The sequence below is a fragment of the Brachycentrus maculatus genome, unplaced genomic scaffold (assembly GCF_059751285.1).
Source record: "Brachycentrus maculatus isolate JH-2025_06_01 unplaced genomic scaffold, ASM5975128v1 h1tg000172l, whole genome shotgun sequence".
Classification (NCBI taxonomy): Eukaryota; Metazoa; Arthropoda; class Insecta; order Trichoptera; family Brachycentridae; genus Brachycentrus; species Brachycentrus maculatus.
Window position 1 is genome coordinate 2,131,323 of NW_028280925.1, and position 24,594 is coordinate 2,155,916.

Consider the following 24,594-nt stretch of genomic DNA (forward strand, 5'->3'; position numbering starts at 1 on the left):
CTTTCCTTTTTCCTCAGTGTCCATGTTTCCACTCCATACAGCGCAATGGAGAATACAAGAGATTTCACTAGACGGGTTTTCGTTTTTCTCAGTATGGACCGATTTTTCCATATCTTCGCCAGACTAGACATTGGTGATTTTGCCATTCCAATTCTTCTCCGGATTTCTGCTTCACAGCCTCCATCTTTAGAAATGAGTGCACCTAAATAGATAAAGTCGTCGACTTCTTCATAATCCCTTAAAGAATTGTTCCTTATCAGGGTGCCGAATCGGTCGATGACAAGAACCTTGGTTTTACTTTTGTTTATTTGCAGTCCTAAATGCTGGCTTTCTATTTTGACTCTATGGAGGAGTTCAGCCATTTCGTCCTCATTGTTGGCTATTAGCGTTGTGTCGTCTGCGAACCTTATATTGGAGATCTTTTTGCCCCCTACTGATACGCCACCTTCCCACCCGTCTAGTACTTTCCTCATTATATATTCTCCATATATATTGAAGAGATCAGGAGACAGTATACACCCTTGTCTCACGCCTTTTTGTACTTGAAATGACTCTGAGAGGAAATTATCAACTCTTACCGATGCCAAATTTTGTACGTATAAGTTGTGAATAAGAACTATCAACTGTCTCGGTACACCCATTGCTTCCAAAACCTTCCACAGGCAATTCCAATTCACGCAGTCAAAAGCCTTTGTATAATCAATAAAGCAAAGTACAACCGGAACCTTGAACTCCCGACTTTTCTCGATTATTTGTCTTATGTTCAAGATTTGCTCACGTGTACCCTTGCCTTTGACGAATCCAGCTTGCTCAATTGAAATTTGCCAGTCGAGGTAGTGTTTTAGCCTTGCTTTTAATATGTGTAGCAATATTTTGCTGGCATGAGAGATGAGTGAGACAGTTCGATAGTTTTCACACTTTAGCGTAGAACCCTTCTTGTGTATCGGAATAAATACAGATTCCACCCAGTCCGTTGGCCATATTCCTGATTCCCATACCGAATTACATATATCGTGCATCCTCTTAATGCCGTCATCGGTCATATTCTTTAGGAACTCAGCTTGGATTCCGTCCTTTCCAGGCGATTTGTAGGATTTGAGTTTTTTAATGGCATTCTCTACTTCCTGGAGGATTATATGGGGTTCATCTGGATTTAAATCATTGAATTCTGCCTGGGGAAAATTAGATGTAATAAAAACAATGACAATGCTAGTATAATTTTAATTCGGATAATAATATTGTAAAAAGACATATAAAGCGAAAGATTTAGGTAAAAAATACAAAGCCCGGAATTCCTTTTTTTATAAAAAAAATGATAAGATGTATGTTTAAGAATTTTCATTTTAAAATAAGAGTTACACATAACGCTGTTTGCTGCATAGTGTTTCCTGCAATTTCCGTAGTCAATCTCATTTAACACATTTTCAATAACCATTTCCGCTTGATGTTCAAGATGTTCGGAAATAATATTGAATTACTCCTTTTCTCCGCCTGTACCGCATTTCACCTAAACTAACTAACCATCACGCCGCTTCCCGCAGGGGTAGGCAGAGAGAATAGAACGCCACACCACTCTGTCCTTGCAAACATTCTTCGCCACTTCCACGTTCATGCATCTCCTCATACATACCCGCCGATTGTTTCGACTCCTAACCTGACCACTTTCAAGTATTTGGCATACTTGATCGTGCCAAGTTTTTCTCGGTCTTCCTCTACTCCTTTTTCCAAACGATGTATGATAGATGTTCAAATAGTGAAATAAGGAAGGAATGCAAAGCTGAGACGAGCATTATCGATAAAATTAAGTATGGTGTGTTGAGATGTGTTGTACATGAAGAACGAATGAGTGAGGAAAGAACGTTAAAACAAATTTATGAGGCGAATGTAATTGTGTATTTTTTTACCCTACACTAAAAATCGAGGATTTTTCCTCCCGGAATTATTTTTCTCGGATTAATACTAACGGGGTTTTTCACCGGGTCCAGAAACTAACTCTGTCTGAAAAGAAAAATTTGAAGAGTGCTCTCAGTTGAAGCTGTCTGAGTTTTGCAAATGTTCACGAAATTAGGTCGTTATAAAAAGAGCAAAAATATTCTGGTAATTTGCCAAAGTTATCCTACGGTAGTTCCCCGAAAAGTTATTATTAATTTTTAATACCTTTTGTGCAAAGCTTGAATCAATTACTTGAACTATTGATGCGAACCATAGATGAAATGACGAAAGTTAATACCACCCGCTTTTTATTTTTTTATTTTATTTTTATTTTAAGAGAAATATTTGTGTTTTTATTATTTACACAATATTTAAATTTCATACTATATCTGTGAGCCTAAGCGGCTCATTATTAGAAATAGGTATCAAATTGTGGTAGAGCGGGTTCGAACCGAGAAACTCTGACTCAAGAGTCCACGACACTAACCACGGGACCACAACCCGACACAAATGACGATTAAATTTTTATTTATTTATTGGAAACCCAACAAAAATAATAAAATATACTTAACTATTATAGAAAAATAAAAATATATACTTAATAAGAAAAATTAAAATAAAATTCTAATTATAGGTTTCCTCTTTAAAAAAATCAAAAAACTGTTGTGTAAATAAGTACCTTCATCTTCTTCAAACACTTATTCGCACCCCAATGGTGCATAGGGTACTGCATCATATAAACGCAGTGTTATCTTGGTCGTTAACACATGAAGGAAAGGTGATCAGCCCTCCGCTTCAGGTACCAGTCCAGGGCAATATTGAATAAATATCAGAGTGAAAAAATCACTTATTTATTTAACCCCCTGGGAATCGAACCCGGGACCTCCAGTACGGTAGCCAAGCGTGCTAACCATTACACTACGTAGGTGGATACGTCAAATGTTACCTGGATTTAAGGAAATTAAGTTGCTATTCAACGAATACTAGGCCTTAATTCATCACGTATGGTTTTGTAGATGTTTTCTTCTCTTACATATGAATAAGTCATACTTATACCCTTTTAATTTTATCTTTCATACGAATCTGTCAGCTGAACTGAGACGATCATCAAACGTTCGGTAGCAATTATTTACAAAACAACAAACGCGCTCGGCGAAACAAGAAGCGGGAGTCGTTTTGCATACCAAATTAAGTAGAAAACCCTTCGATGGAGACGTACTCGCGGTGTCGTGTACAGCCGAGAGCAGAAGACTCGTCTATGCAACAGAGAACGCGCCCTGATTTTATTTTCTCCTCTCGCTAGTCGACGCGATATTTCTACCCCGTCTCGCAAAATATTCCGAATAATTTACATCGCGGAAGCAACATCCGCTTTTGTTACCCGAGATCGAATGAACAGCGCGAGATAGATAAGTACACATAAATAAGAGATGAAATAGAATGGTGATACAAGGAAGAAATGTAAGGCTGAGATAAGCATTATCCAAGAAATTAAGACAGGCGTTTTTGTGTTGGTTTGGGCATTTAAAAAAAAGGAATAACCCGCAATGTCTCTATTTTAGAGGCTAGTCTGCAGGTAGGATAGTAAGGATAGGAAAGGTTAATGAAAAATACATCACTAACACTAGGAACTCAAATTCTTGGAACTTATAGATATATTTATCAAATTCGAATTTTGTCAATATATCTAGTTCCAAGAATTTGAGTAGTGTGGTTGTCAATCATGGGTAGAATTGGGGAATGTTACACGCGTATAATGTGATCACGTAAACCAGCCTATAACGGTCGCTAGCCCCGTAAATGCCCACATTTCCATTTTCTTCCTCATCTATCTTGAGATGTCAAAAAAATGTAAGAAAATAAATCTTTCTTGAATTCGTTTTGCAATTGGCGAGAATCGGACCCGCGACGCCAGTTTCGCAGTCGAGCATCTACCCAACTACTCCACGGTGCCTGGCCGTTAGTTAGTATATTATACAATGGATAAGTATATTTTTTATCTAGCAATCACAGCGATAATTTACGAATATATTGAAATTATTAAAGAAAACGCTTGTTTTTTTACCACTTGAGTTAATTTAAAACAACTAGTTCCGGAAGCTAAGCTTCCATCTTCAGGTCTAAATGTAAGCAAATATCTTCCCTGAAAACCTAAACCGTTTTAAACTTTTGTCGTTAACATTGAAAAGTTATCCGAAATTTATTTCATTCATTCATGAATTCAAGTAAGCAGACACCGATGTATAGCTAAGTAGAGTTGTGACTAATTGATAACTGTTACTTTTTGATTACCCGATTGAAAAAGTATTCGTTACTTTTTCTCCACTTATATTTCTTTCTAGCTTAGGATTTTGATGTCAAATATACGTAGAGGAAATATTCAACAAATTTCAACTTATGACAGTCAAACAACTATATGCTATATGCAACTATACGCAGATACTTTGTGGCACATTATATAAAATTTATAAAATATATTTGGAGCTAGGAATACGCATTACTCTGGCAAATTTATGCACTAATTGGCGTGATAAGCTTTAAATGATCGAATGCAAAAACCAAATTAAGTAACGATTTATCTTAAAGAAGTCGTTATTCCATTCGATCGCCCGTGTCTAATGCCAGGTATTATAGTTTTCGCCCGCGGGAAATCACGCACGCTGTACCGGCTCCCGTGTTTCTGCGTTCATCACTCGAATGTGTGGCATAAATCAAAGCGGATCCCCGCTGAGAATGGACTAGAGCAATTTCATTGCGAATCTCTAAGCGATATATTCATCATTTCGTTTTAATGCCTGGTCTTAAGACATTGCCGAGATCTTAATGGGGCATGCAATTATGATATTAGCCATCTGTGTTCTACAGATATTCCTTTGTTTGAAAACACTCGCGCAACTTTTTGATAATTAGTCTTTGACGTAACAAAACTTGTTATTATTTTCTGTAACTTTTTTCATCACTTGTCATATTTGTATAGTTGTTGTCAAAACTAACAGCATTCGTTTTCAAATTGTTCGTTTTGTAATTCTACCGCCAGTACATCTTAAAATACATGTAAACATCAGTCACTCCTTTCATACAATGTCATATATCAAAAATCGTTAATTTTCAGTTGTGCATGTTTTCCTAATGTCCAGAAAATGTGCTATATCTCAGCAAAAGCGCCATATTTTTAACTTAATATTTACCCGTTACAGGGCAGAAAGTGTTGTTTTTGCATTATGAAGAAAAGGTATGGTTTAATTTTTTTTTTAAATATACTAAATATTTTTCAAACGGAGAAAAAATATTCAGGTTTTACCTAAAAAGATCTGTTGCAAAGTAAAAAGTTCAATAAGTGGCTTGATTTTATTTTCAATACGTTTTATTATGTTTTTAAACTTTAAAAACGATCTCCTGAAAAATATAGTTTTTTGATATATGACGTTGTTGAAAGGAGTGAGCGATATCCGTATATGCCCTTACTCTTTACTTGTATGTACAGGACTCACCGCTTCGGTTGTAAAATTAAACTGTCATAACATTGTATTTTATTTTTCTATAGTTGATTTGAGTTAGCTTTTATGTTGCAGACACCCTTTATTTAAATGTATGTTAGATATATCTAGACTTTCATATTCTTCTTCATCGATGTTGAAATGTCATAATGTAAAAATAACTCTTTTATGTGGAGAAACTGAGATCTGTGTGAAGGATTTGGAGACACCTTAAATGTTGTGAAGATAAAAATATTGTGGTGGGATGAGAAAAGCTTTTCTATAGCAGAGACCCTTTATTTGGATGTATGCAAGATCTGAACCATGTATTATGTATTTTTCATTTTATTTTTCTAAAAAATTACTCAGCGTAAAAAAACTATACATGATAGATATTATGTTTGTATATCATAAAAACTGTCTAAGCAAGACATTTTCATAAAATGTTACAACCATTTGACACTGTATCCGCCATCTCATCAATTTTCATATCCTTTTTTTCTCCACGGTTTCCCAAACGAGTTGAACGACATACAAAAAAATACAAGAATTTTGTGTAATGCATGTTAAAAATACTGATACGAAAGACTAATATTTCATATTTTAATGTATAGGTTTCTGTAATAGTTTCTCGGTAGGTACATAAATATGAAGACTATCCATCGATTGATTATCCGGCATCTCTTGAATTCCTCCTTCAAATTCGGGAGATTCTCTGCGAATGTCTCCTAAGAGTTTCCCAACTACCGACTCGTTGTGAAGTGACCGAACAGTTCTCAAACAAAGTTGGTCGGCGCCCTGGACGTGTCCATTGCCTTCGAGATAACCTAGCGTCTCCTTGATTTTATGCTACCCCAGTGAAATGAGAATCTGCGCGTAGAAAGCAGCCCTACGTGTATCTCTCTTCTTGTTTTTGCGGGGGACTTTTTGCGTAGTGGTTTATTTCCTCCTCGCGATGTCCCTGCCGTGTCTATAGTGGACGCGTTAAGACTGCACGTAGCCTGTAGGCTTGTAGGCCCGCGATTAGTTTTCTTGCGGACGAAGCTATGATTTATGTATTCAACGCATCAGTTTATCATTGAAATCTTATTTTATGCATTGGATGCTATTGAAGTGGAATATTGCGCTGATCACGTACGCTGTTCTCATTTTGTATTGCGTTTTCTACGAATGCAATTTAAAATTGCATTCGCGTTTGCTGTTGTTAATTTTTTATTATTATTTTACGTTTCAAATGAAGGTGAAAATATTCATATGATCAAGGAACCTCCCGATGTTATGTTTTGAATAAATATTTATAAATCCATTTTTACTTGCATTCTTTATTTTCATATAATTTTTTGACATCTCATCAAAGATGAAGAAGAATATGGAAGTCTGGGCATTTACAGGGCTTACGACCGTCATAGGCTGGTTTAAGTGATCACTTTACACACGTGTAACATTCACCAATTCTACCCATTATTGACAACCACACTACTCAAATTCTTGGAAGTTCTATATATATATATGAACCAATTTAGATACCTTGTTCTTGAATCACTAGAACTTCACTGAAGATATCTTTTGGTGAGATGTAAAGAAGCTTTTTACTAAGCAGAATCCTGGATTATAATTCTTTATTTTCTTTCCATTTTTCGCATTCGTATATTTCTTAAAGATTTTTTGTATGGAATTAAATATGTGCATTTATATATGTCCGCCTCCCTGGTGTAATGGTCAGCGTGTTTAGCTACCGTGCTGGAGATCTCTGGTTCGATTCCCAGGGGGGGGGGTGAAAATAAATATGAGTGATTTTACACTCTTAATATTTAATACGTATATTATCCTGGACTGGTCCCTAAGCGCAGGAGTGCTTGCCTACGTGTAAGTAATGATCAAGATAAAATTGCGTCAACTATTCAGTGCCCTATGCACAATTGTGGGCGGATAAGGGTTGGAAGAAGACATATCGCTCACTCCTTTCAAGAACGTCATAAATCAAAAAACTTGATTTTTCAGGAGAACGTTTTCCAAGTTTAAAAATATAATGCAATGTATTAAAAATAAATATCAAGCCACTTATTGAACTTTTTACTGTGCAACAGATCTTTTGAGATGAAACCTGAAGGTTTTTTCTCCATTTGAAAAATATTTATTATATTTAGAAAAAATAATTAAACAATACCTTTTCTTCAAAATGCAAAAACAACACTTTCTGCCCTGTAGCGGGTAATTATTATGTTTTAAATATGCCGCTTTTGCTGGGATATAGTACATTTTCTGGGCATTCCGAAAACATGCACAACTGAAAATTGACGAATTTTGATTTATGACGTTCTTGAAAGGAGTGAGCGATATGCACTTGTATATCGCATGCGGTTTCCCGATCGAGAAATTTATTACATTGGATCCTCTCATAACGAGTATTTCGCATAGCGAGCAAAAAAATGTGAAAAAGTTGCTCCCTTAACGATCGACATTTCTCGTAACGAGTTACAGAGAAAGGGCAAGCCTTTTTTACGACATTCACTTGTGAGCCGGGACTTCCGCGCGAGTCAAAACAAAAAGTGTTTCGCTTAACGAGTAAGATTCTGTAACGAATTATTCTCGTTATGAGAGGTTCCACTGTATATCGATTTCTAGTTATGAAATAGGGCGTTTGTGCACTACACGGAATTACACGGAATTTTACCGTCCGGCACGTCAGTTAGCATATAAAACGGATGATTGGCTTGAATTGGCTTATGCTTTTGTCCGTCTTTCTTCGGATCGGTGCGTGAACACGTTGCGCGTAAATTCGATCACGCTAAACTGTCGTAGTCGCTTTCATTTTCCAAAACCGGAATGCCGGACGGTAAAACTCCGCGTAGTGCAGAAACGTTCATAAGGTTCTCAATTTTCGATTTCTACTTGATTATAATCGATTTACCGAGGTGTGTTGGAAAATGCCCCGACATCATGATTTACGTGACTTTCCTACCGCACTATACTCGAGTGCCTAGTTCCTAGCCGTGTACCGACTAGAAGTAGCCACCGCATCTCTCCGAAACTACTCACGTCTCACCTAGAATCCCGGTAGCTCTCTAGCCTCCCCTCCTCCCAGTTTTCGTGACTCCATTATTCATTTGTAAATGTTGCTACATTTTTTATCTCGGCTGTACGGCGACTATTAATAATGCTTATTTCACCCATGCAGATGCTCGTGTACGTAATGCTCGGCCATCTTTCAGGATACGTTGCTTAATCTTGTAGTAAAATATTCCAACTACCGGAGCTTCTTATAATATTGTTGACATCTTAACAAAGATGAAGAAGAATATGGAAGTCTGGGCATTTACAGGGCTCGCGATCTATCATAGGCTGGTTAATTGATTACTTTTATTTTATTTATTTATTTATTTATTTTCATAATACATAGATACATTCAATATACATATTCATTTAATATACATATTACGGCTCTTTAGGCATGGCCTGTGTTGAGCCGAATACTAACATGGTAATACATAATTTAATTTTTTTTTTTTTTTTAATTTTTAATATTTTTTTTTGTAATGATTAGATTATAAACATAACATACAGGAGATACAAAAATAATTTATAGTTTAAGGTTTTTCAATGTGATAATTACACCTGGACTTTAATCAATTCACTTTACACGTGCAACATTCTCGATAAACTCCTGTAACAGTACATGTGAGTTCACAACAGCCATCTTTGTTAGAATAGGGAAAGCTTTTATTAAGCACGCACTCTTTTAAGCCCTGTAAATACCCAGACATCCATGTTTTTTTTTTTACGTGTGTTGAGAATATTGAAGTATATGCGTTTACAGGGCTTGCGATCTGTCGTAGGCTGGTTAAGTGATCACTTTACACACGTGCAACATTCTCGACAAACTCGTGACACAATACATGTGAGTTCACAACAGCCATCTATGTTAAAATAGGGAAATCTTTTATTAATCAGGGACTCTTTTTAGCCCTGTAAATTACCCAGACTTCTTATTACCCATATTCCCAGACCCATATTCTTCTTCATCTATTTTGAAACGCCCAAAAATATAAACGAAACAAAACTCGTAATTGGAGATGATCCAGATTTATGAACAAGTATTTGGACACACTCAAAATGTTGTACCGGAGTTTCCGCTACGTTGATGTCACTTTCGGCGTCTCGAATGCGAGATTTTAATTCCTCTGCATTGCTTTTAACGGCGTTCCTCACTACACTCATTTGATCCTTTATCTTTGTGAAAGTAATTGTTTAAGCGTTACAATTTAATAACGGCCCTTTTATTCTTCGCCGTAAAGCGCTCTAATACAAAGTGTCGGTGTAACAATAAAAGCTGTAAACACAAAAGGCCACGGAGGGCTCGCGTTAGATTACTAAAGTTGCTAAAGCTAAAGTAAGCGGAGAGATAATTTTGTTCAACGCACAAAACTGAATGGAAAATATCATAGTGGCACCGACATAGGAAAATATAAATTTTATATTACGCTTCCATTTAGACCAGTGTTTCCCAACCTTATTTGTATCATGGCTCACTTTGACGATTAACCCTCCCTTCCCGGTGTTGTGTACCGTGTACACATTGCCTCTAATAATCATAATATCTCTATAAATATAGTAAATACAAGTCTAAGATTTTAGGTATTCCTCCATAACATATTTATGCATTGATTTGTAAAATAATATTAATAATAATAAGAATTTATCGGGTACATCGGAGGTATTTTGTGAATATCGGAAACAAATTCGCGTATAAACAGCGCGTAAAGAGTGTACGGGAACTGCGACACAATATTCGCATCTCACTCTTGCATACTTGCACTGTGCAAGCGTGAGGAGTTCAAAGCTCAATGTTCTCTGGTTAGCGGCAGTAGCTTTTGAGCTTCTGACAAGAGTGAACCTATGCTTGTTCCGTGAGCGTTGCCAGATGGTTTTTTAATGTTTTCAGCAACTAAATCTAAATTATTATAATGTTTTACTTCATTTTCAATTAATTAAAGGGATTAGCTATGAATAGCCGTATTTTTCCGATGTGAAATCGCAAATTTTTCATTGTGTAATGATTACCCAACACCGGGACGCGCGTTTTATTTTATGACCGGAAGGGAAAGGCTCAAAAACCTTTACACCACTCAATAATTTTTTTTATTTACCATACAAATCTGAAAAAAATGCATGAATTAAAAATGCACATACCCAATTTTTACTCCTTTTATTTTATTTTCATCATAAATGATATGTATATTATGTTATTGTACATTAGAACTCGAAAGAAAATTAGTGCGATCCTTGGGCTTGCATTGAGATAAACCGTAATGCAAATTATCTTCTGAAACTGATGATTTTTTTTATTTCCCGTACTACACTATCATACTTTAATATCACTAAAAATAATCCGCCTCCGTAGTGTAATGGTCAGCATGCTCGCCTACCGTTCTGGAGGTCCCGGGTTCGATTCCCAGGGGGCTTTAATAAATATAAGTGTTTTTTTCACTCTAATATTTATTCAATACTACACTGGACTGGTACCTGAAGTGGAGGGCTGATCACCTTTCCTTCATGTGTAATCGATCGAGATAACACTGCGTTTATATGAAGCAGTGTCCTATGCACCATTGGGGTGCGGTAAGGGATTTAAAAAAAATACTTAACAGTATAAATATAACGGTGCTGCCATCATATTCTCGAAAAGTTTCGAGTTACTTTTTTTCTCAAAAATGCGTTTTTCGTCAACAATCTAATAAATATTATTATATAGCCCCCAAGACATACAAATTACCCCGCGGTATGGCACGCGCCCCACGTTGGGAAACACTGATTTAGACAAAGGTCTGTGAAGTATTTCTGTTTCACTAAATTATTGACGGAACAAACCCGACTGCTTGATTAATGCGAAAAGAGACCCGTAACTGAAGTAATTATGCTGTGTAACTTGATAATTATGTGATTGTGTAATTCGAATCTTTTGAAAATAATGTACAATTAAATAAAAGTACTTTCCTAACTAAACCGCTTCTTAGTTTACACATTGAAAAAAAATTACAAATACCTTCTAATCATCTTCTTTTTCTTCTTCTATTGCCTTCTGTTCTCCGCTGCTGGTTTATCTTTTATCGTTCATTATTCGCTGCTTTTATCGTTCATTTTGTGTAATACCACTTTAATAAACATCAATTCGTTACTACCGTTTTCGTAAAAATCATTCCATCATCAGGTCACAAAAATAATATTTTACGTTCTGACATACAAAAATAAAAATTTGAAAGAGAAAAAGAAGGCCATATCCTCTCCGTATCCTCCGTATCTCTTCCGTATCCTTCTATTTCCTTCGGTCGGTTGCTGTTTGCAGCCAGTTTCTACCCCCCACAGCAGTTATGTCGTCGGACCATCTTTTTTTGGGTCTTCCGACGCTTTTTTTACTATCCCAAGGTTCCCATCTCAATAATTTTGGGGTCCATCTTGTGGGGTCCTGTCTTGCAATATGTCCCACCCATAGCCACTTCTAAGCATATCAATATTTTATTCATATCACGTAAGTGTTTTTTTTTCTTTGGTATTTTAATAACACCAGTTTCATCATTATTTTATTTTTTCTTTATAAAATTAACATTAAATCTACATCTCCTTAAAAATTAAAAATGTTTTGTTTTTCAACATCAAATGCGCAAATGTTGACATTCACTGCCAACATTTGATTATATCGCTCGCTCCTTTCAACAACGTCATATTTCAAAAATCGTCAATTTTCAGTTGTGCATGTTTTCGGATTGTCCAGAAAATGTACTATATCCCAGCAAAAGAGGCATATTTTAAAATTAATATTTCTCCGCTACAGGGTAGAAAGTGCTGTTTTTGCATTTTGAAGAAAATGTATTGTTTAATTAGTAAATATTTTTCTAATGGAGAAAAAACCTTCAGGTTTTACCTAAAAAGATCTGTTGCACAGTAAAAAGTTCAATAAGTGGCTTGATATTTATTTTTTATACATTGTATTATATTTTTAAACTTTAGAAACGATCTCCTGAAAAATCAAGATTTTTGATACATGACGTTGTTGAAAGGAGTGAGCGATATGTAGGATTGATTTGAGTCAACTCGCTTGATTCAAGAGATAGGGACTACTATCTAGAATAATTCCACTCCAGCATTAGTCATTGGACGGATCACATTCAGGATTTATTCAGAACACTTAGTATCAAGAAACTTTCGTAATCTCTTCGGTGAAATATTGTTTCAATGTTAACACCGAAACAATGGGATCTTCGACCGGAATCTACACGGATTTTTCCTTGGATTTTTATCACTTTTTGTATGTAGTTTAACAGTTACGAACAGTTTTCAGCAGTAAGTTGTGCCTCGGAGTTTGGATCTTCAATGGGAATGCTTTGTACCGATAATACTGATTGATTGCCCGGCTTTTCATTGTTTCTTCCCTCCGCGTAGAGTTTATCTCAGCTGGTCTGGAAATTGGCGAGAAATAGCGTTATTAATTTCGTTAAAATGTTTATTGATATAATTAACGTATTTAATTTTATAAATACTAAAATTTGTAATTGTCCATTTTGCTATTTAAATTTAAAACGACTCATTCAGTTTTAAAGAAGTGAGTTTTAGTATTTTAACTAACCTTAAAAACAAGAGCTATAGGCTTTAAAATACTAAAAAATATTATGTACGTCTACCTCGATCGAATAATAATAATGTTTGATATCTCAACATAGATGAAGAAGAATATGGAATTCTGGGCTTTTACAGAGCTTACGACCGTCATAGGCTCGGTTAATTGAGTTCACTACCGCTATCAATATTGCTTTTTTTAAGGAAAGACTCTTTATTTTGTATGTATGTTGAATTATATTCACATAATTGAGCCGCCTGAAATCATGATTTTAACATTTTTATGTAGGTTATAATTTGACCAGTTATTTTATTTACAAAATTTTGAGCGTGTCTAAAAACTTGTTCACATACCTAAGCGGAGATAATCCAGATTTGTGAATAAGTATTTGGACACACTCAAAATGTTGTGAATAATAATCATTCCAAATTATTAATATATCATGTTGATGTAAAGGAAAAGACAAATCATTAAAAAAATAGACACAACTGGCTTTACATCTCAAAAATGAATAAGGTATCTGAAGAAACACAATAACAATACCATCATTAATATCCGATAATGATAGACGTGTCTTACAACAGCTCACGCCCTATGGTTGCATAGGTATGCAATGTGTCGTGGCATATTAATTAGTTTGCCTTCATTACACTATTATTGCGCGGTAATATAATGCAGGGCTGTCCAAAACTAAGCACGCGGATCGGCCTCTTGTATCCTAAAAATGCTTTAAATTTTTTATTTCAATTTGCTTCACGGGGGTTTGAGTGATAACCTTAACATGCAATAATGCATTATGTATATATCGCTCACTCCTTTCAAGAACGTCATAAATAAAAAATCAACAATTTTTAGTTGTGCATGTTTTCAGAATGCCCAGAAAATGTGCTATATTCCAGCGAAAGAGGCATATTTTTAACTTAATATTTACCCGCTACAGGGCAGAAAGTGTTGTTTTTGCATTTTGAAGAAAAGCTATTGTATAATTATTTTTTAAATATACTAAATATTTTTCAAATGGAGAAAAAACCTTCAGGTTTTACCTAATAAGTTCTGATGCACAGTAAAAAGTTCAGTAAGTGGCTTGATATTTATTTTTAATACATTGTATTATATTTTTTTACTTTAAAAACGTTCTCCTGGAAAATCATGTATTTTGATTTATGACGTTCTTGAAAGGAGTGAGCGATATGTAAAAATAAATGGTTGAAATAAAACCAGTCGACTTAATTTGTTTTTTTTTTTTAAACTAAGACTGGTAAGTACTGACGCGTGGAATTAATAGCTTTTACATTATTTGACATCACTACATAGATAAAGAAGAATATGGAAATCTGCGTATTTACAGGCCTAAAGACATATTATAGGCTGGTTAACTGATCACTTAACAAACGTGCAATGTTTACCATTGTACCCGAGATTGGCAACAACACTACTTAAACTTCTGGATGTATGATCATTACATGATTACATATGTTGAATTGTAAAAGCTTTCATTTAGGAGATATTTTATTTGTAATTATTTTCGATCAGGACAGCATTCCATCTACATATACTTGGAGAGATGCCTTGATTTAGTCTTCTGGGGATGACAATTTGTAATGATTAAGTAAGGGAGATTTATTATTCGTCCGAGTGCGGCGTGCGGGTTGACATATATTTCAAAATATGAATCTGGGGTTGTCTTGTTAGCTCCGTAACGTTGGAGAGCCCTCAATGCATGTTGTCTAGTAATGAACAATACGACTCTTGAATACGCCACAGCAATATTGCACAACTAACGGCAAAAACGTGCCCGGATTTTCCAATAGCTATATATCTATGTAACGTGTATAGAGCGTTTCTGTAAAAATGCAACTGGGAATCTCCAATACCAGAGCTACTTTATTTGCTTCCACGAAATGCGCTACAGAGCTTGAAACTTCTTTCTCCTCCGCTTTCACATACAAAGACGTGACTTGAGAGATCCCTTTGTTTTCTACAATCGCCCGGCAACCCTAACTAATAATGCGGGTATAGAACATATACGCGTTTGATTAACCTGTCAATTGCAGTTGAGATTATGAATATAAGGAACATGAGCAAGACGGAATTTGCGTCTTTCGAAAACTACACTTGGGTCTTTTTTATGCGATAGGTACGTTTCACGGGGAGTCGCAAAACTTGAAGTACATACAAAACTGGGGTAAAGGATCCATTATTTTTAAAAACCGCATGACTTCAAATCAAAATGATAGAATGTACCAAAAATCCCATAAATAAAAAAAAATAAAAAAGAAGAGTTTGTTCCCTTAATTAAATATCTACACATGGCAAATCGTTTTTGAAATAAATCTTCAATCCAAATTACAAGTTTTCTGTTTTTTTTTTCCAATAAAGAATCTCTTGAATACAATGTGCCAGTGACTCAATCACACTTTAATTTTTGAAATGCGAATTCGCAAAAAAAAAAAACTTAAACTATATACAAAAATAAGGGATAGGTTCCATTTCATTTTAAAATCGCATAACTTCAAAATCCCATAAAAAAAAATCCTCATAAAATTAGATCCAAGTGTATATTAAAACGTCAATCAAGTTTCGCGTGCATGTTTTTTTAAATAGATTTTATAAACTTAGGTGAATTCTGCTTGATTGCTATTTAGATTCTTTTTCGTACGTCTAATTTTATATTATTATTTTTTTTTAAAGGAATAACCCGCAAAGCTTCTTCTTTCAGAGTCTGGCGGGTGGGATAGAAAGGATAGGGAATGTAAATGTGAAAAATGCATCACAAACACCCAGAATAATTGAAAATAATCTTTATTGAATTTATTTTGCAATTGGCGGGAATTGAACTTGCGATGCCGATTTCGCAGTCGCGACTTCTTAACTCTGCCACGGTACATCTTATGTTTGAAACGACAACTTTGTGATATTATTCCAACTAAAGATGAACTGATAATAATAATAAAAAGAAAACTGCCTAGTATCATGAAAAACATTTTCGTTGAAGAAATGTTTGTGTTTTTATAATACAGAAGTATTTTATCTAAGTTAAATATTTTTTCAGGTAAGCCTAATATGGCTTGCGCTAATTAGCAATCAAGTTGTGAGTTAGTGGGGTCAAATCTAGTCTCACAGTCCTTGATATTAACTATGGAACCACAGCTCGACTCTAATTTTATTTAATTATTTTTGTGCTGACAACGTTTTACGGGTTATTATGTCGTGTGGCGTTAGACGACGAAAAACACAAAATCAGCAATTCGTATATTGTCATCGTCGTAATCCAAACATGGTTTGTATTCTAATGGCAAGATAACGCTCTCTCCAATTTCAGTGTAACTTCTATTCGGTAATAAGCATCAACAAACATAGCTAATTTAAAAATGCTTAAGTTGTCAGATTTAAAAAAAAGGAATAACCCGCAAAGCTTCTGCTTTTAGAGGCTTTTCTGCAGATAGGATAAGATAGAGAAGGTAAATATGAACAATACATCACCAACACCCAGAACAATTGAATTTTTTTTGTTAAATTCATTTTTCAATTGACGAAAATCAGACGCCCAGGACGCCAGTTTCGCAGTCGAGCGCCTACCGAACTACAGTCTGTTCACAGTTATTTTACCTCTAGTTTTTTTTTAATTATTCATACTGCCAAATAAATCATTTTAAAAAATGTTCAAAGCTATTTTACCTCTAGTTAATTTAATCTAAATAATTTAAAAAAAAAACTAGTTGTAAAATAACTGTGAACAGACTGTACGCCACACCGCCTGTCTATAATAAAAGCCCAGAAGTAAGGTTAAGCTTAGCCCACACTGCGTAGCTACCGCGTCATATTTCCAATGACACACAGGGTCAATTAGTCAAACACGCGCATTTGATTTAATAACTTATTTTACGCCGCCGTCGTTATTTGTGCGGGAATTCTCACCGTCTACGTTTACGTGATTTGCTACCGCTAGAGTATGGATTAGGAGACAAACCTCGTTAATGCAAACATTCCGCCGGCATTTCCAATTTCACCTCACATCCTCCGAGAGCTGAACGAATGAATAACGGCCGCTGCGCGATAGGGGGACCTCGGGGTTAAACGGAACACATTTTTCTAGATTAAAAAGGTCCGTCGAATAATTTATGTTGTTACTTTTCGAAAAGGATTTTCTTAATATATTCACGGTATATAGGTACGATGAATAAAAATAAGTCACGATTCATCTTGTTAACAACCCGCATGTTTGACCATTAGTTGTAAACTAGAGTCACTGATTTAATAGAAAAATAAATACAATTTTGTATGAAGTTTGTTGGCCACGTTTGAAAAAAAAAACAGCTGTGATTTAATTCAATTCACAGACAGCCGTCGTGGCGTAGTTGGGTTAGACGCTCGACTGCGAAACTGGTGTCGCGTGTTCGATTCCCGCCAAGTGCAAAATAAATTCAAGAAAGATTAATTTTCAATCGGTCTGGGTGTTTGTGATGTTCACATTCACCTTCCCTATCCTTACTATCCTACCTGTAGACAAGCCTCTTAAAGTAGAGGCTTTGCGGGTTATTAATTAAAAAAAAAATGTCATTGAAATTTTGATAATTTTTAAAGAAAATTGTATTAAATATTTATTTTGTTATGTTTTTATTGATTTAATGCTGGATTTTATTCTTATTGAGATAAACAAACGTGTGTAAATCAATTATATTTGTCCAGATTCATATTAGAGATTACAGATACATTTGTCATTTATCATTATAAAATCAGTTGCAATATTACTGAACCTTTTTCGATCACATGATCACTTTCAAAACACTTAAATAGGTACAAAGGTAAATTTATTATACTAATACACTCAAATATACTCCATTTTTTGCTATCAAATAAATATCCATGTATATTCTTAAACTTCATTTAAAATAATTTTTAATTTTAATTTAAAACTTTTATTAATGTTAATCCGCCTTGTTACAAAAACGCATTATATTTTAACCCAATATATATATTTTCGGAATGCGTCTGATTGATTCCTAATATTGTATCAACTTTCTGTAAAAGAACCTTACTAGTTTCCACGGTTTTTTGCTGATGAAAAACCGCAGTGATTCGATTTGAAATGGCATTAAACATTTCTCAAACTCGAATACTCTCAATAAAAAGTCTCACATGCTGAGTACGTTATACTTCCTCGCGTTCATAGGAAGAAAACATCCCTAAAGCGTTTGAAGTCAACCCACCAGGGCTGTGCTCGGTAAATAAGTTATTAACCTGGGATTTTTCTTTGAATGTCCTCATGTATCTTGTTCTTCCCTTTCCTCAACCTCCCCGGAAGGAGTGGAGAATGTTAAGATATTAAAACGTCTCGCTCTTTGTCATGAAACAATCGTACTCATATTGTAGTATTCGTATGTTTTTAATTTATAATTCTCATTTACCTGTTTTGAAGATATAAATATCGCTTAGAATGACTTTTTCTGCATTTATGCATTGTTTTAACTATTTTGTAACAGTTGATATATTTTATATCGGTTTTGAGATCCTAAATGAAATTTTATACTACAGTCTTATATTGCCTTTCAATATTTTTTTCGAAAATCACGATTTCCTCCGTCATTACAAAAAAAATGAGTTTAAAAGTAATCAACAAATAAAAAAACAGGTATGGCTTAGCACGCATTTGAAAATAAATATCACTTTTTAATGACCGAATAGCAAAATGTTAAGATTTTTTATTATTATTATATAAAACCTATTTTTGGTATAAAGTACTAACCTGGATGATGACCAAAAATAATAGTGAGATATTGGAAGCGTTTGTTTCACTTGGCAAATACCAATATTTCTTAAAATCTATGGTGACACGTTTTTCGATGCATCCCGCATAATTTTCAAACACAAAATGATACAGAATGCATCGAAAAACGTATCACAATAGATTTTAATAAATAATGGTGAAATTTTAATTACAAATGGATAGATACTACCACAACGTGACTACCGAATAAATGAAATTACACTTTTTACATTCTGTTTTGAGTGTTGTTGAACTCTGTTTTGAAGTTTATTTAGAGGCGTTTTTAAAACAATTTATTTTTATTTTTAATGCGGGTAATTGTGCTTCTTAATTTGGCGCCAGTAACTAAAGCTTTCTGCCGTATATTTGTTTTGTTTTCAATATGAGAGTTGTGTTTTATTCTTTCCAATTCTTACAAAACATATGATATATTTATTTTTTTAAACCCTTATCTGCACCCCAATGGTGCATAGGGCACTCCGTCATATAAACGCAGTGTTATCTTGATCGTTTATACATGAAGGAAAGGTGATCAGCCCTCCGCTTCAGGTACCAGTCCAGGGTAATGTTGAATAAATATGACAGTGAAAAAATCACTTATATTTATTTTACCCCCCTTGGGAATCGAGCCCGGGACCTCCAGAACGGTAGCCGAGCGTGCTGACCATTACACTACGGAGGCGGACAAAATGATATTTACGAATGATATGATATTTGATGTATGATGGATATGATATTTACGAATGTTAAATAAATTACTCCGATAAAGCTGAAAATTATTATATAAAAAGATTTATCTCGGGTTACCTTCCATTATGATATCAGCCCGGGGCATTGGTCATTATTGAACGATAACTCACGATAATGACGAAAATCCATATAAAACCGAGTCTATCGCGGGGTGAGTAGCCAAAGTAAACGAGAACTATCTGTTAACAATGACATTACGAACATCTATAGGAGTTTTATCTTTCAAGTAATAACGAAACTGCTCAACCTTTTTTATCATATGTAATTCACCTTCTGACTGTTACCTTATCATATTACATTATTCTTATTGTTATATTACTATTATCTTATCTTTGGACCATTATTTTTTCGTAAAAGAGAAATATTTGTGTTTTTATTACTTCCGAAAATACTTAAATTTCATACTACTTCTGTGAGCCTAAGCGGCTCATTATGGAGAATAGATATCAATCTGTGGAAAAATGGGTTCAAGAACCGTGTGAAATGAAATAAAACTCAATTGGTGGTCTAATACAATATATAAACACTTCATGAGTTTTATTTCATTACACACGACTAGTTTCGAAAACTAACTGGTGTTTTCATCTACATGTGAAAAGTAAAACACGCGGCACACTGGTGTACCGTGATGATTAGTTGGTGTGATGCGGAAAAAGTCTAGTTTTGTGAAGATAATTGCGCCAAATTTTGATCGGCTGTGCTCAGTTATGCAGGGTCACATTTCGCATTACACATAATATGTTATATTTGTTTTTGCATTGTATTCATTTTAATAATTTGAAATCCTCTGAAATTTCTTAATTTGGCAGGTGTACCTTGAACAGAAAAAGTTTGCGGGACACTGTTCTAATACAAATGTTTAAGTTTTAATTATCACTATATACATTGTCATTTGTTATATTTCCTGTTGATTTTTTTTTTTTAACAATGTGTTGTTTTTTTGTTGTACAGCCAAGAAACAAAATGGTGCCGCCCTGCGCACGAATAGCCTGGGCCCCGGCGCTCGGACGCCACCGCTGGAGAGGAAGTCCCGCTTCTCCGCGCTAGGAAGACTTTTCAAACCGTGGAAGTGGAAGAGAAAAAAGAAGTCCGACAAGTTCGAAGCCGCCTCTAGATGTAAGTCCGACATTTCCTTTTTGTATTTGCAATCAAGTATTTATGATAATTAAAGCATTAACACAAAATGGTTAGGTGTTATGTCTGGTCAGTATAGTGAAACCTCTATCTATCGTTCCTCGAATAAACGTTATCCCGGATGTGTCGTTTATTTCTTCTACCCATAATTCATTTCATACAAAAATAGATCGCATCGATCGTTTCTATCCAACATTTTACCGCATTAATCGCTTGAATTTCGCTACATATTTGAGATAATTTGTCTGTTTTTTACATTTTCTTAATTTTGTTATATTCAACGACAAAATTTCAACATTCGGAATAAAAGACTAAATAAAGAAATAAATTCGGACTATCAAAAGCTTATGTGATGGATACAGCAGAAGAGGTCTGAAGATCTTTGGGTTCTGTTCAACTTTGTATTTTTTTAAAATTAATACATTTATTTACATCTAAAACTTGTATTCTTAAAATTTCAACCTACCAATGGTTATGCAATTGGGAGGACGGTATCTTTACTCGATCGTATATCCTTGTGTATTGACTTCTTTATCCCGCATTCATTGTTTTATTTATAGTTTACTTCACTAGGTCCCTTTAAAAACGATAGATAGAGGTTTCACTGTACTTCTATACAGAGTTGAATCGTGGACCCTTAAAATCAGCACTTTGAACCAACTAGAGGCATTCGAAATGTGGTACATTGGGGACGCCTGGATGGCAAACGATGTTTTGCGTATGGGATCAAAATGAGACTGTGTGGTTTGCTCACGGAGGGACAAAAATCGGTAAAGGCATGAGACTTATAAATTTTATGACACTTGTCCTAGGCAGCCTAGGATGCATATGGGCGATTGTTTCGTTAGATACCATACATTTTTTTATGGGAATTGCATTTATTATTTACCTTGCTTATTATGTACAAGGTTTATAGATCATTTAGCGGATCTTTGTTTCTTCTAGCTAATTAAATATGTTTTTATTTGAATCTGTGTCGGGAACAGGAGGGATAATCTAGTGTGGGCCAAACAGGAACTTCTCAGCATTTGCTCATAGCTGGGAGGAAACCACGTAAAACTCTTCAGGAGAAGGCGGACTGTTACATTGAAACACTATGAACTACACTTTAAAGATACCATACATTGAAACACTATAAAATGATAAAATAGTAACCAATTGTCTTTACTTTTCTTAAATAAACCATTTTAAATACTTATCTATCGGTTTTATTTTTTTTTATGTCCGCCTCCGTAGTGTAATGGTCAGCACGCTCGGCTACCGTTCTGGAGGTCCCGGGTTCGATTCCCAAGGGGGGTAAAATAAATATTAGTGATTTTTTCACTGTAATATTTATTCAAAATTACCATGGACTGGTACCTGAATCGGAGGGCTGATCACCTTTCTTTCATGTGTAAACGATCAAGATAACACTGCGTTTATATGACGCAGTGCCCTATGCACCATTGGGGTGCGGATAAGGGTATTATTTTATTTATATTTATTTGAATCTGTGTCGGGAACAGGAGGGATAATCTAGTGTGGGCCAAACAGGAACTTCTCAGCATTTGCTCGTAGCTGGGAGGAAACCACGTAAAACTCCTCAGGAGAAGGCGGACTATTACATTGAAACACTATAAAATACACTATAAAGATACCATACATTGAAACACTATAAAAGGATAAAATAGTAACCAATTGTCTTTACTTTTCTTAAATAAACCATTTTAAATACTTATCTATTGGTTTTATTGTCAATTTGCATAACACTTATTTCTAGGTTTTTTGTATTTTTTTTCTAAAATCAACTATTTTTGTGCTTCAGGGTATGAGTTCATTCGCCGTACAGAAAGATCAATTATGCGTATAAATATCGCACAAAACGTGAATAGTTGTGTCATGTCAATCTGCCATATGTTCTTGAACTCGCTCAGATCAATTGTGGCTGAAAATAATATTGTCTTTCGTTTATCCTTGCGTGAAATTGACTGTCGAATCATTTTATTTCTATTTTTATATTTCCCTTTGTGAATTGCGTCGTACGCGTCTTTTTCAGTACGACCCAATGAATTGTAAAAATATACAGACGAAATAAACATAAATGTGAACTATATTTTTTGAAAATTTATAGTGTTAACAGTAGTAAAAAATATTTGTTGTCTCATAGCTTGCTGATTGAGTAATTTCATCCGTAATATAATTTATATATTATTAGGTGCTTTTAATCTTCAACGTGGTTTCTAGAAGCTTTTACTAAATTAAAAACAATTCGAAATGAACATCAATTTTTTGACATCTCAACATAGATGAAGAAGAATACGGAAGTCTGTGTATTTACAGGGCATACTGGACATACATCCAAATAAAAGGGTCTCCTCTAAATAAAAGCTCCCCAATACAAGCATTAGATGGCTTTAGTCAACTCACATGAGATTAGTGTACAGTGTCATGAGACTAATGATATGTGTAGGAGTTCCAAAAAGTGTAGTATTGTGGTTGTCAATCATGGGTAGAATGGTGAATGTTGCACTTGTTTAAATATCAATTTTTTTTATGAAGCCACCACTACGAGAGATTTAATCTCAATAATTGAAAATCATGTTTTCAGGCGTCTCCCAGTATGTTAAATAGTCCGTTTAGGATCTAGCATACATTTAAATAAAAGGTTAAAATATTTTGAACATTAAATACTGACCATTTTTCAATCCACATGTACCTACATTATTCATTAAGATGTCGTGTAGGTCGAGATAGAAAAAATCTTACCTAGTAAATAAATATATCTTTTTATCTGATAGTCCTCTAGATTGCCTTTACCAGAGCTTTTATCAAGTAAAATTTAAGTTTATGTATTAATTTTAAATCAAACACAGATTTTTTGAGTCTACTAAGTTGTATTTTATTAACAAAAAACACATAAAAAATTGTATTGTGACATTCGTTTGATAATGCCCTAACAAGGCGAAACAATTGTCACAATATAATTTTTTATGTGTTTTTTGTTAATAAAATACAACTTAGTAGACTCAAAAAATCTGTGTTTGATTTAAAATTAATACATAAATTAAAATGGAGTTCTACAAATTAAACGCCAAGTCAATAAAAAAAAAATAATGTTTTTGTATTTTTTCTCCTCTTTGTTCCGATCCGCAGTATGCTACCTCCTGATTCTGCAATATGTGATTTTTAAATATACTTCAGCAATATTGCTGTTTCAGCTTTCGCTAAACCTTGTTTACTTACCGATTGGATAGCTAGTACTCTGCCAATATTTGCGATTAAACAATATACCCGTTGTTTATTTATAAATCTTCCATTATTTTATCTCCCGCTCATCTGTTTTATTATTAAATATCCCGATTGGAACATTACGTTAATTCCCACAACATTTTGAGTGTGTCCAAATACTTACTCACAAATCTGGATTATCTCCAATTAGGAGTTATTTTTTTTTACTATTTTTTGACATCTCAACATAGATGAAAAATAATATGGAAAGGATATTTTCTAGCGTTTCTCGTGTTTCTCGTGTATGTGCTTATAATCCAGGATTCGGACCTCACATACAAATGAAAGAGTTTCTGCTCAATATAAAGCTTTTTTCATCTCACCTTAGATATCTCTAGTGAAATTCTAGCGAATTCAAGCACTATGTTTCGAATTTGAACAATATATTTAGAAGTTTCAAGAATTTGAGTAGTGTGGTTGTCAATCATGGGTAGAATTGGTGAATGTTACACGTCTGTAAAGTGATACTAACCTACACTTAAACCAGCCTATGACGGTCGTACGCCCCGGAAATACCCAGACTTCCGTATTCTTCTTCATCTATGCTGAGATGTAAAAAAAATATGTACGTTAATTCTTGTTCGCTGTACTATTTTTCGAGCATCCATCAACACGTTTCAATCTGGTGGTGTCAAAAGTCGTAATTGGAGGGCATG

General features: G+C 34.5%; 1 protein-coding gene across 6 annotated transcripts in view; it reads left to right on the forward strand.

Annotated features, from left to right (window-relative positions):
- LOC148308295 (phosphatase and actin regulator 2) overlaps window positions 1-24,594 on the forward strand; it is a 352,056-nt gene that overhangs the window by 157,048 nt on the left and 170,414 nt on the right. For all 6 annotated transcript variants that reach the window (XM_088261993.1, XM_088261996.1, XM_088261997.1 and 3 more), the window contains one exon: window positions 20,489-20,653. In XM_088261993.1, the coding sequence (XP_088118119.1) occupies window positions 20,489-20,653 (165 nt within the window). The remainder of the gene's footprint in view (window positions 1-20,488; window positions 20,654-24,594) is intronic.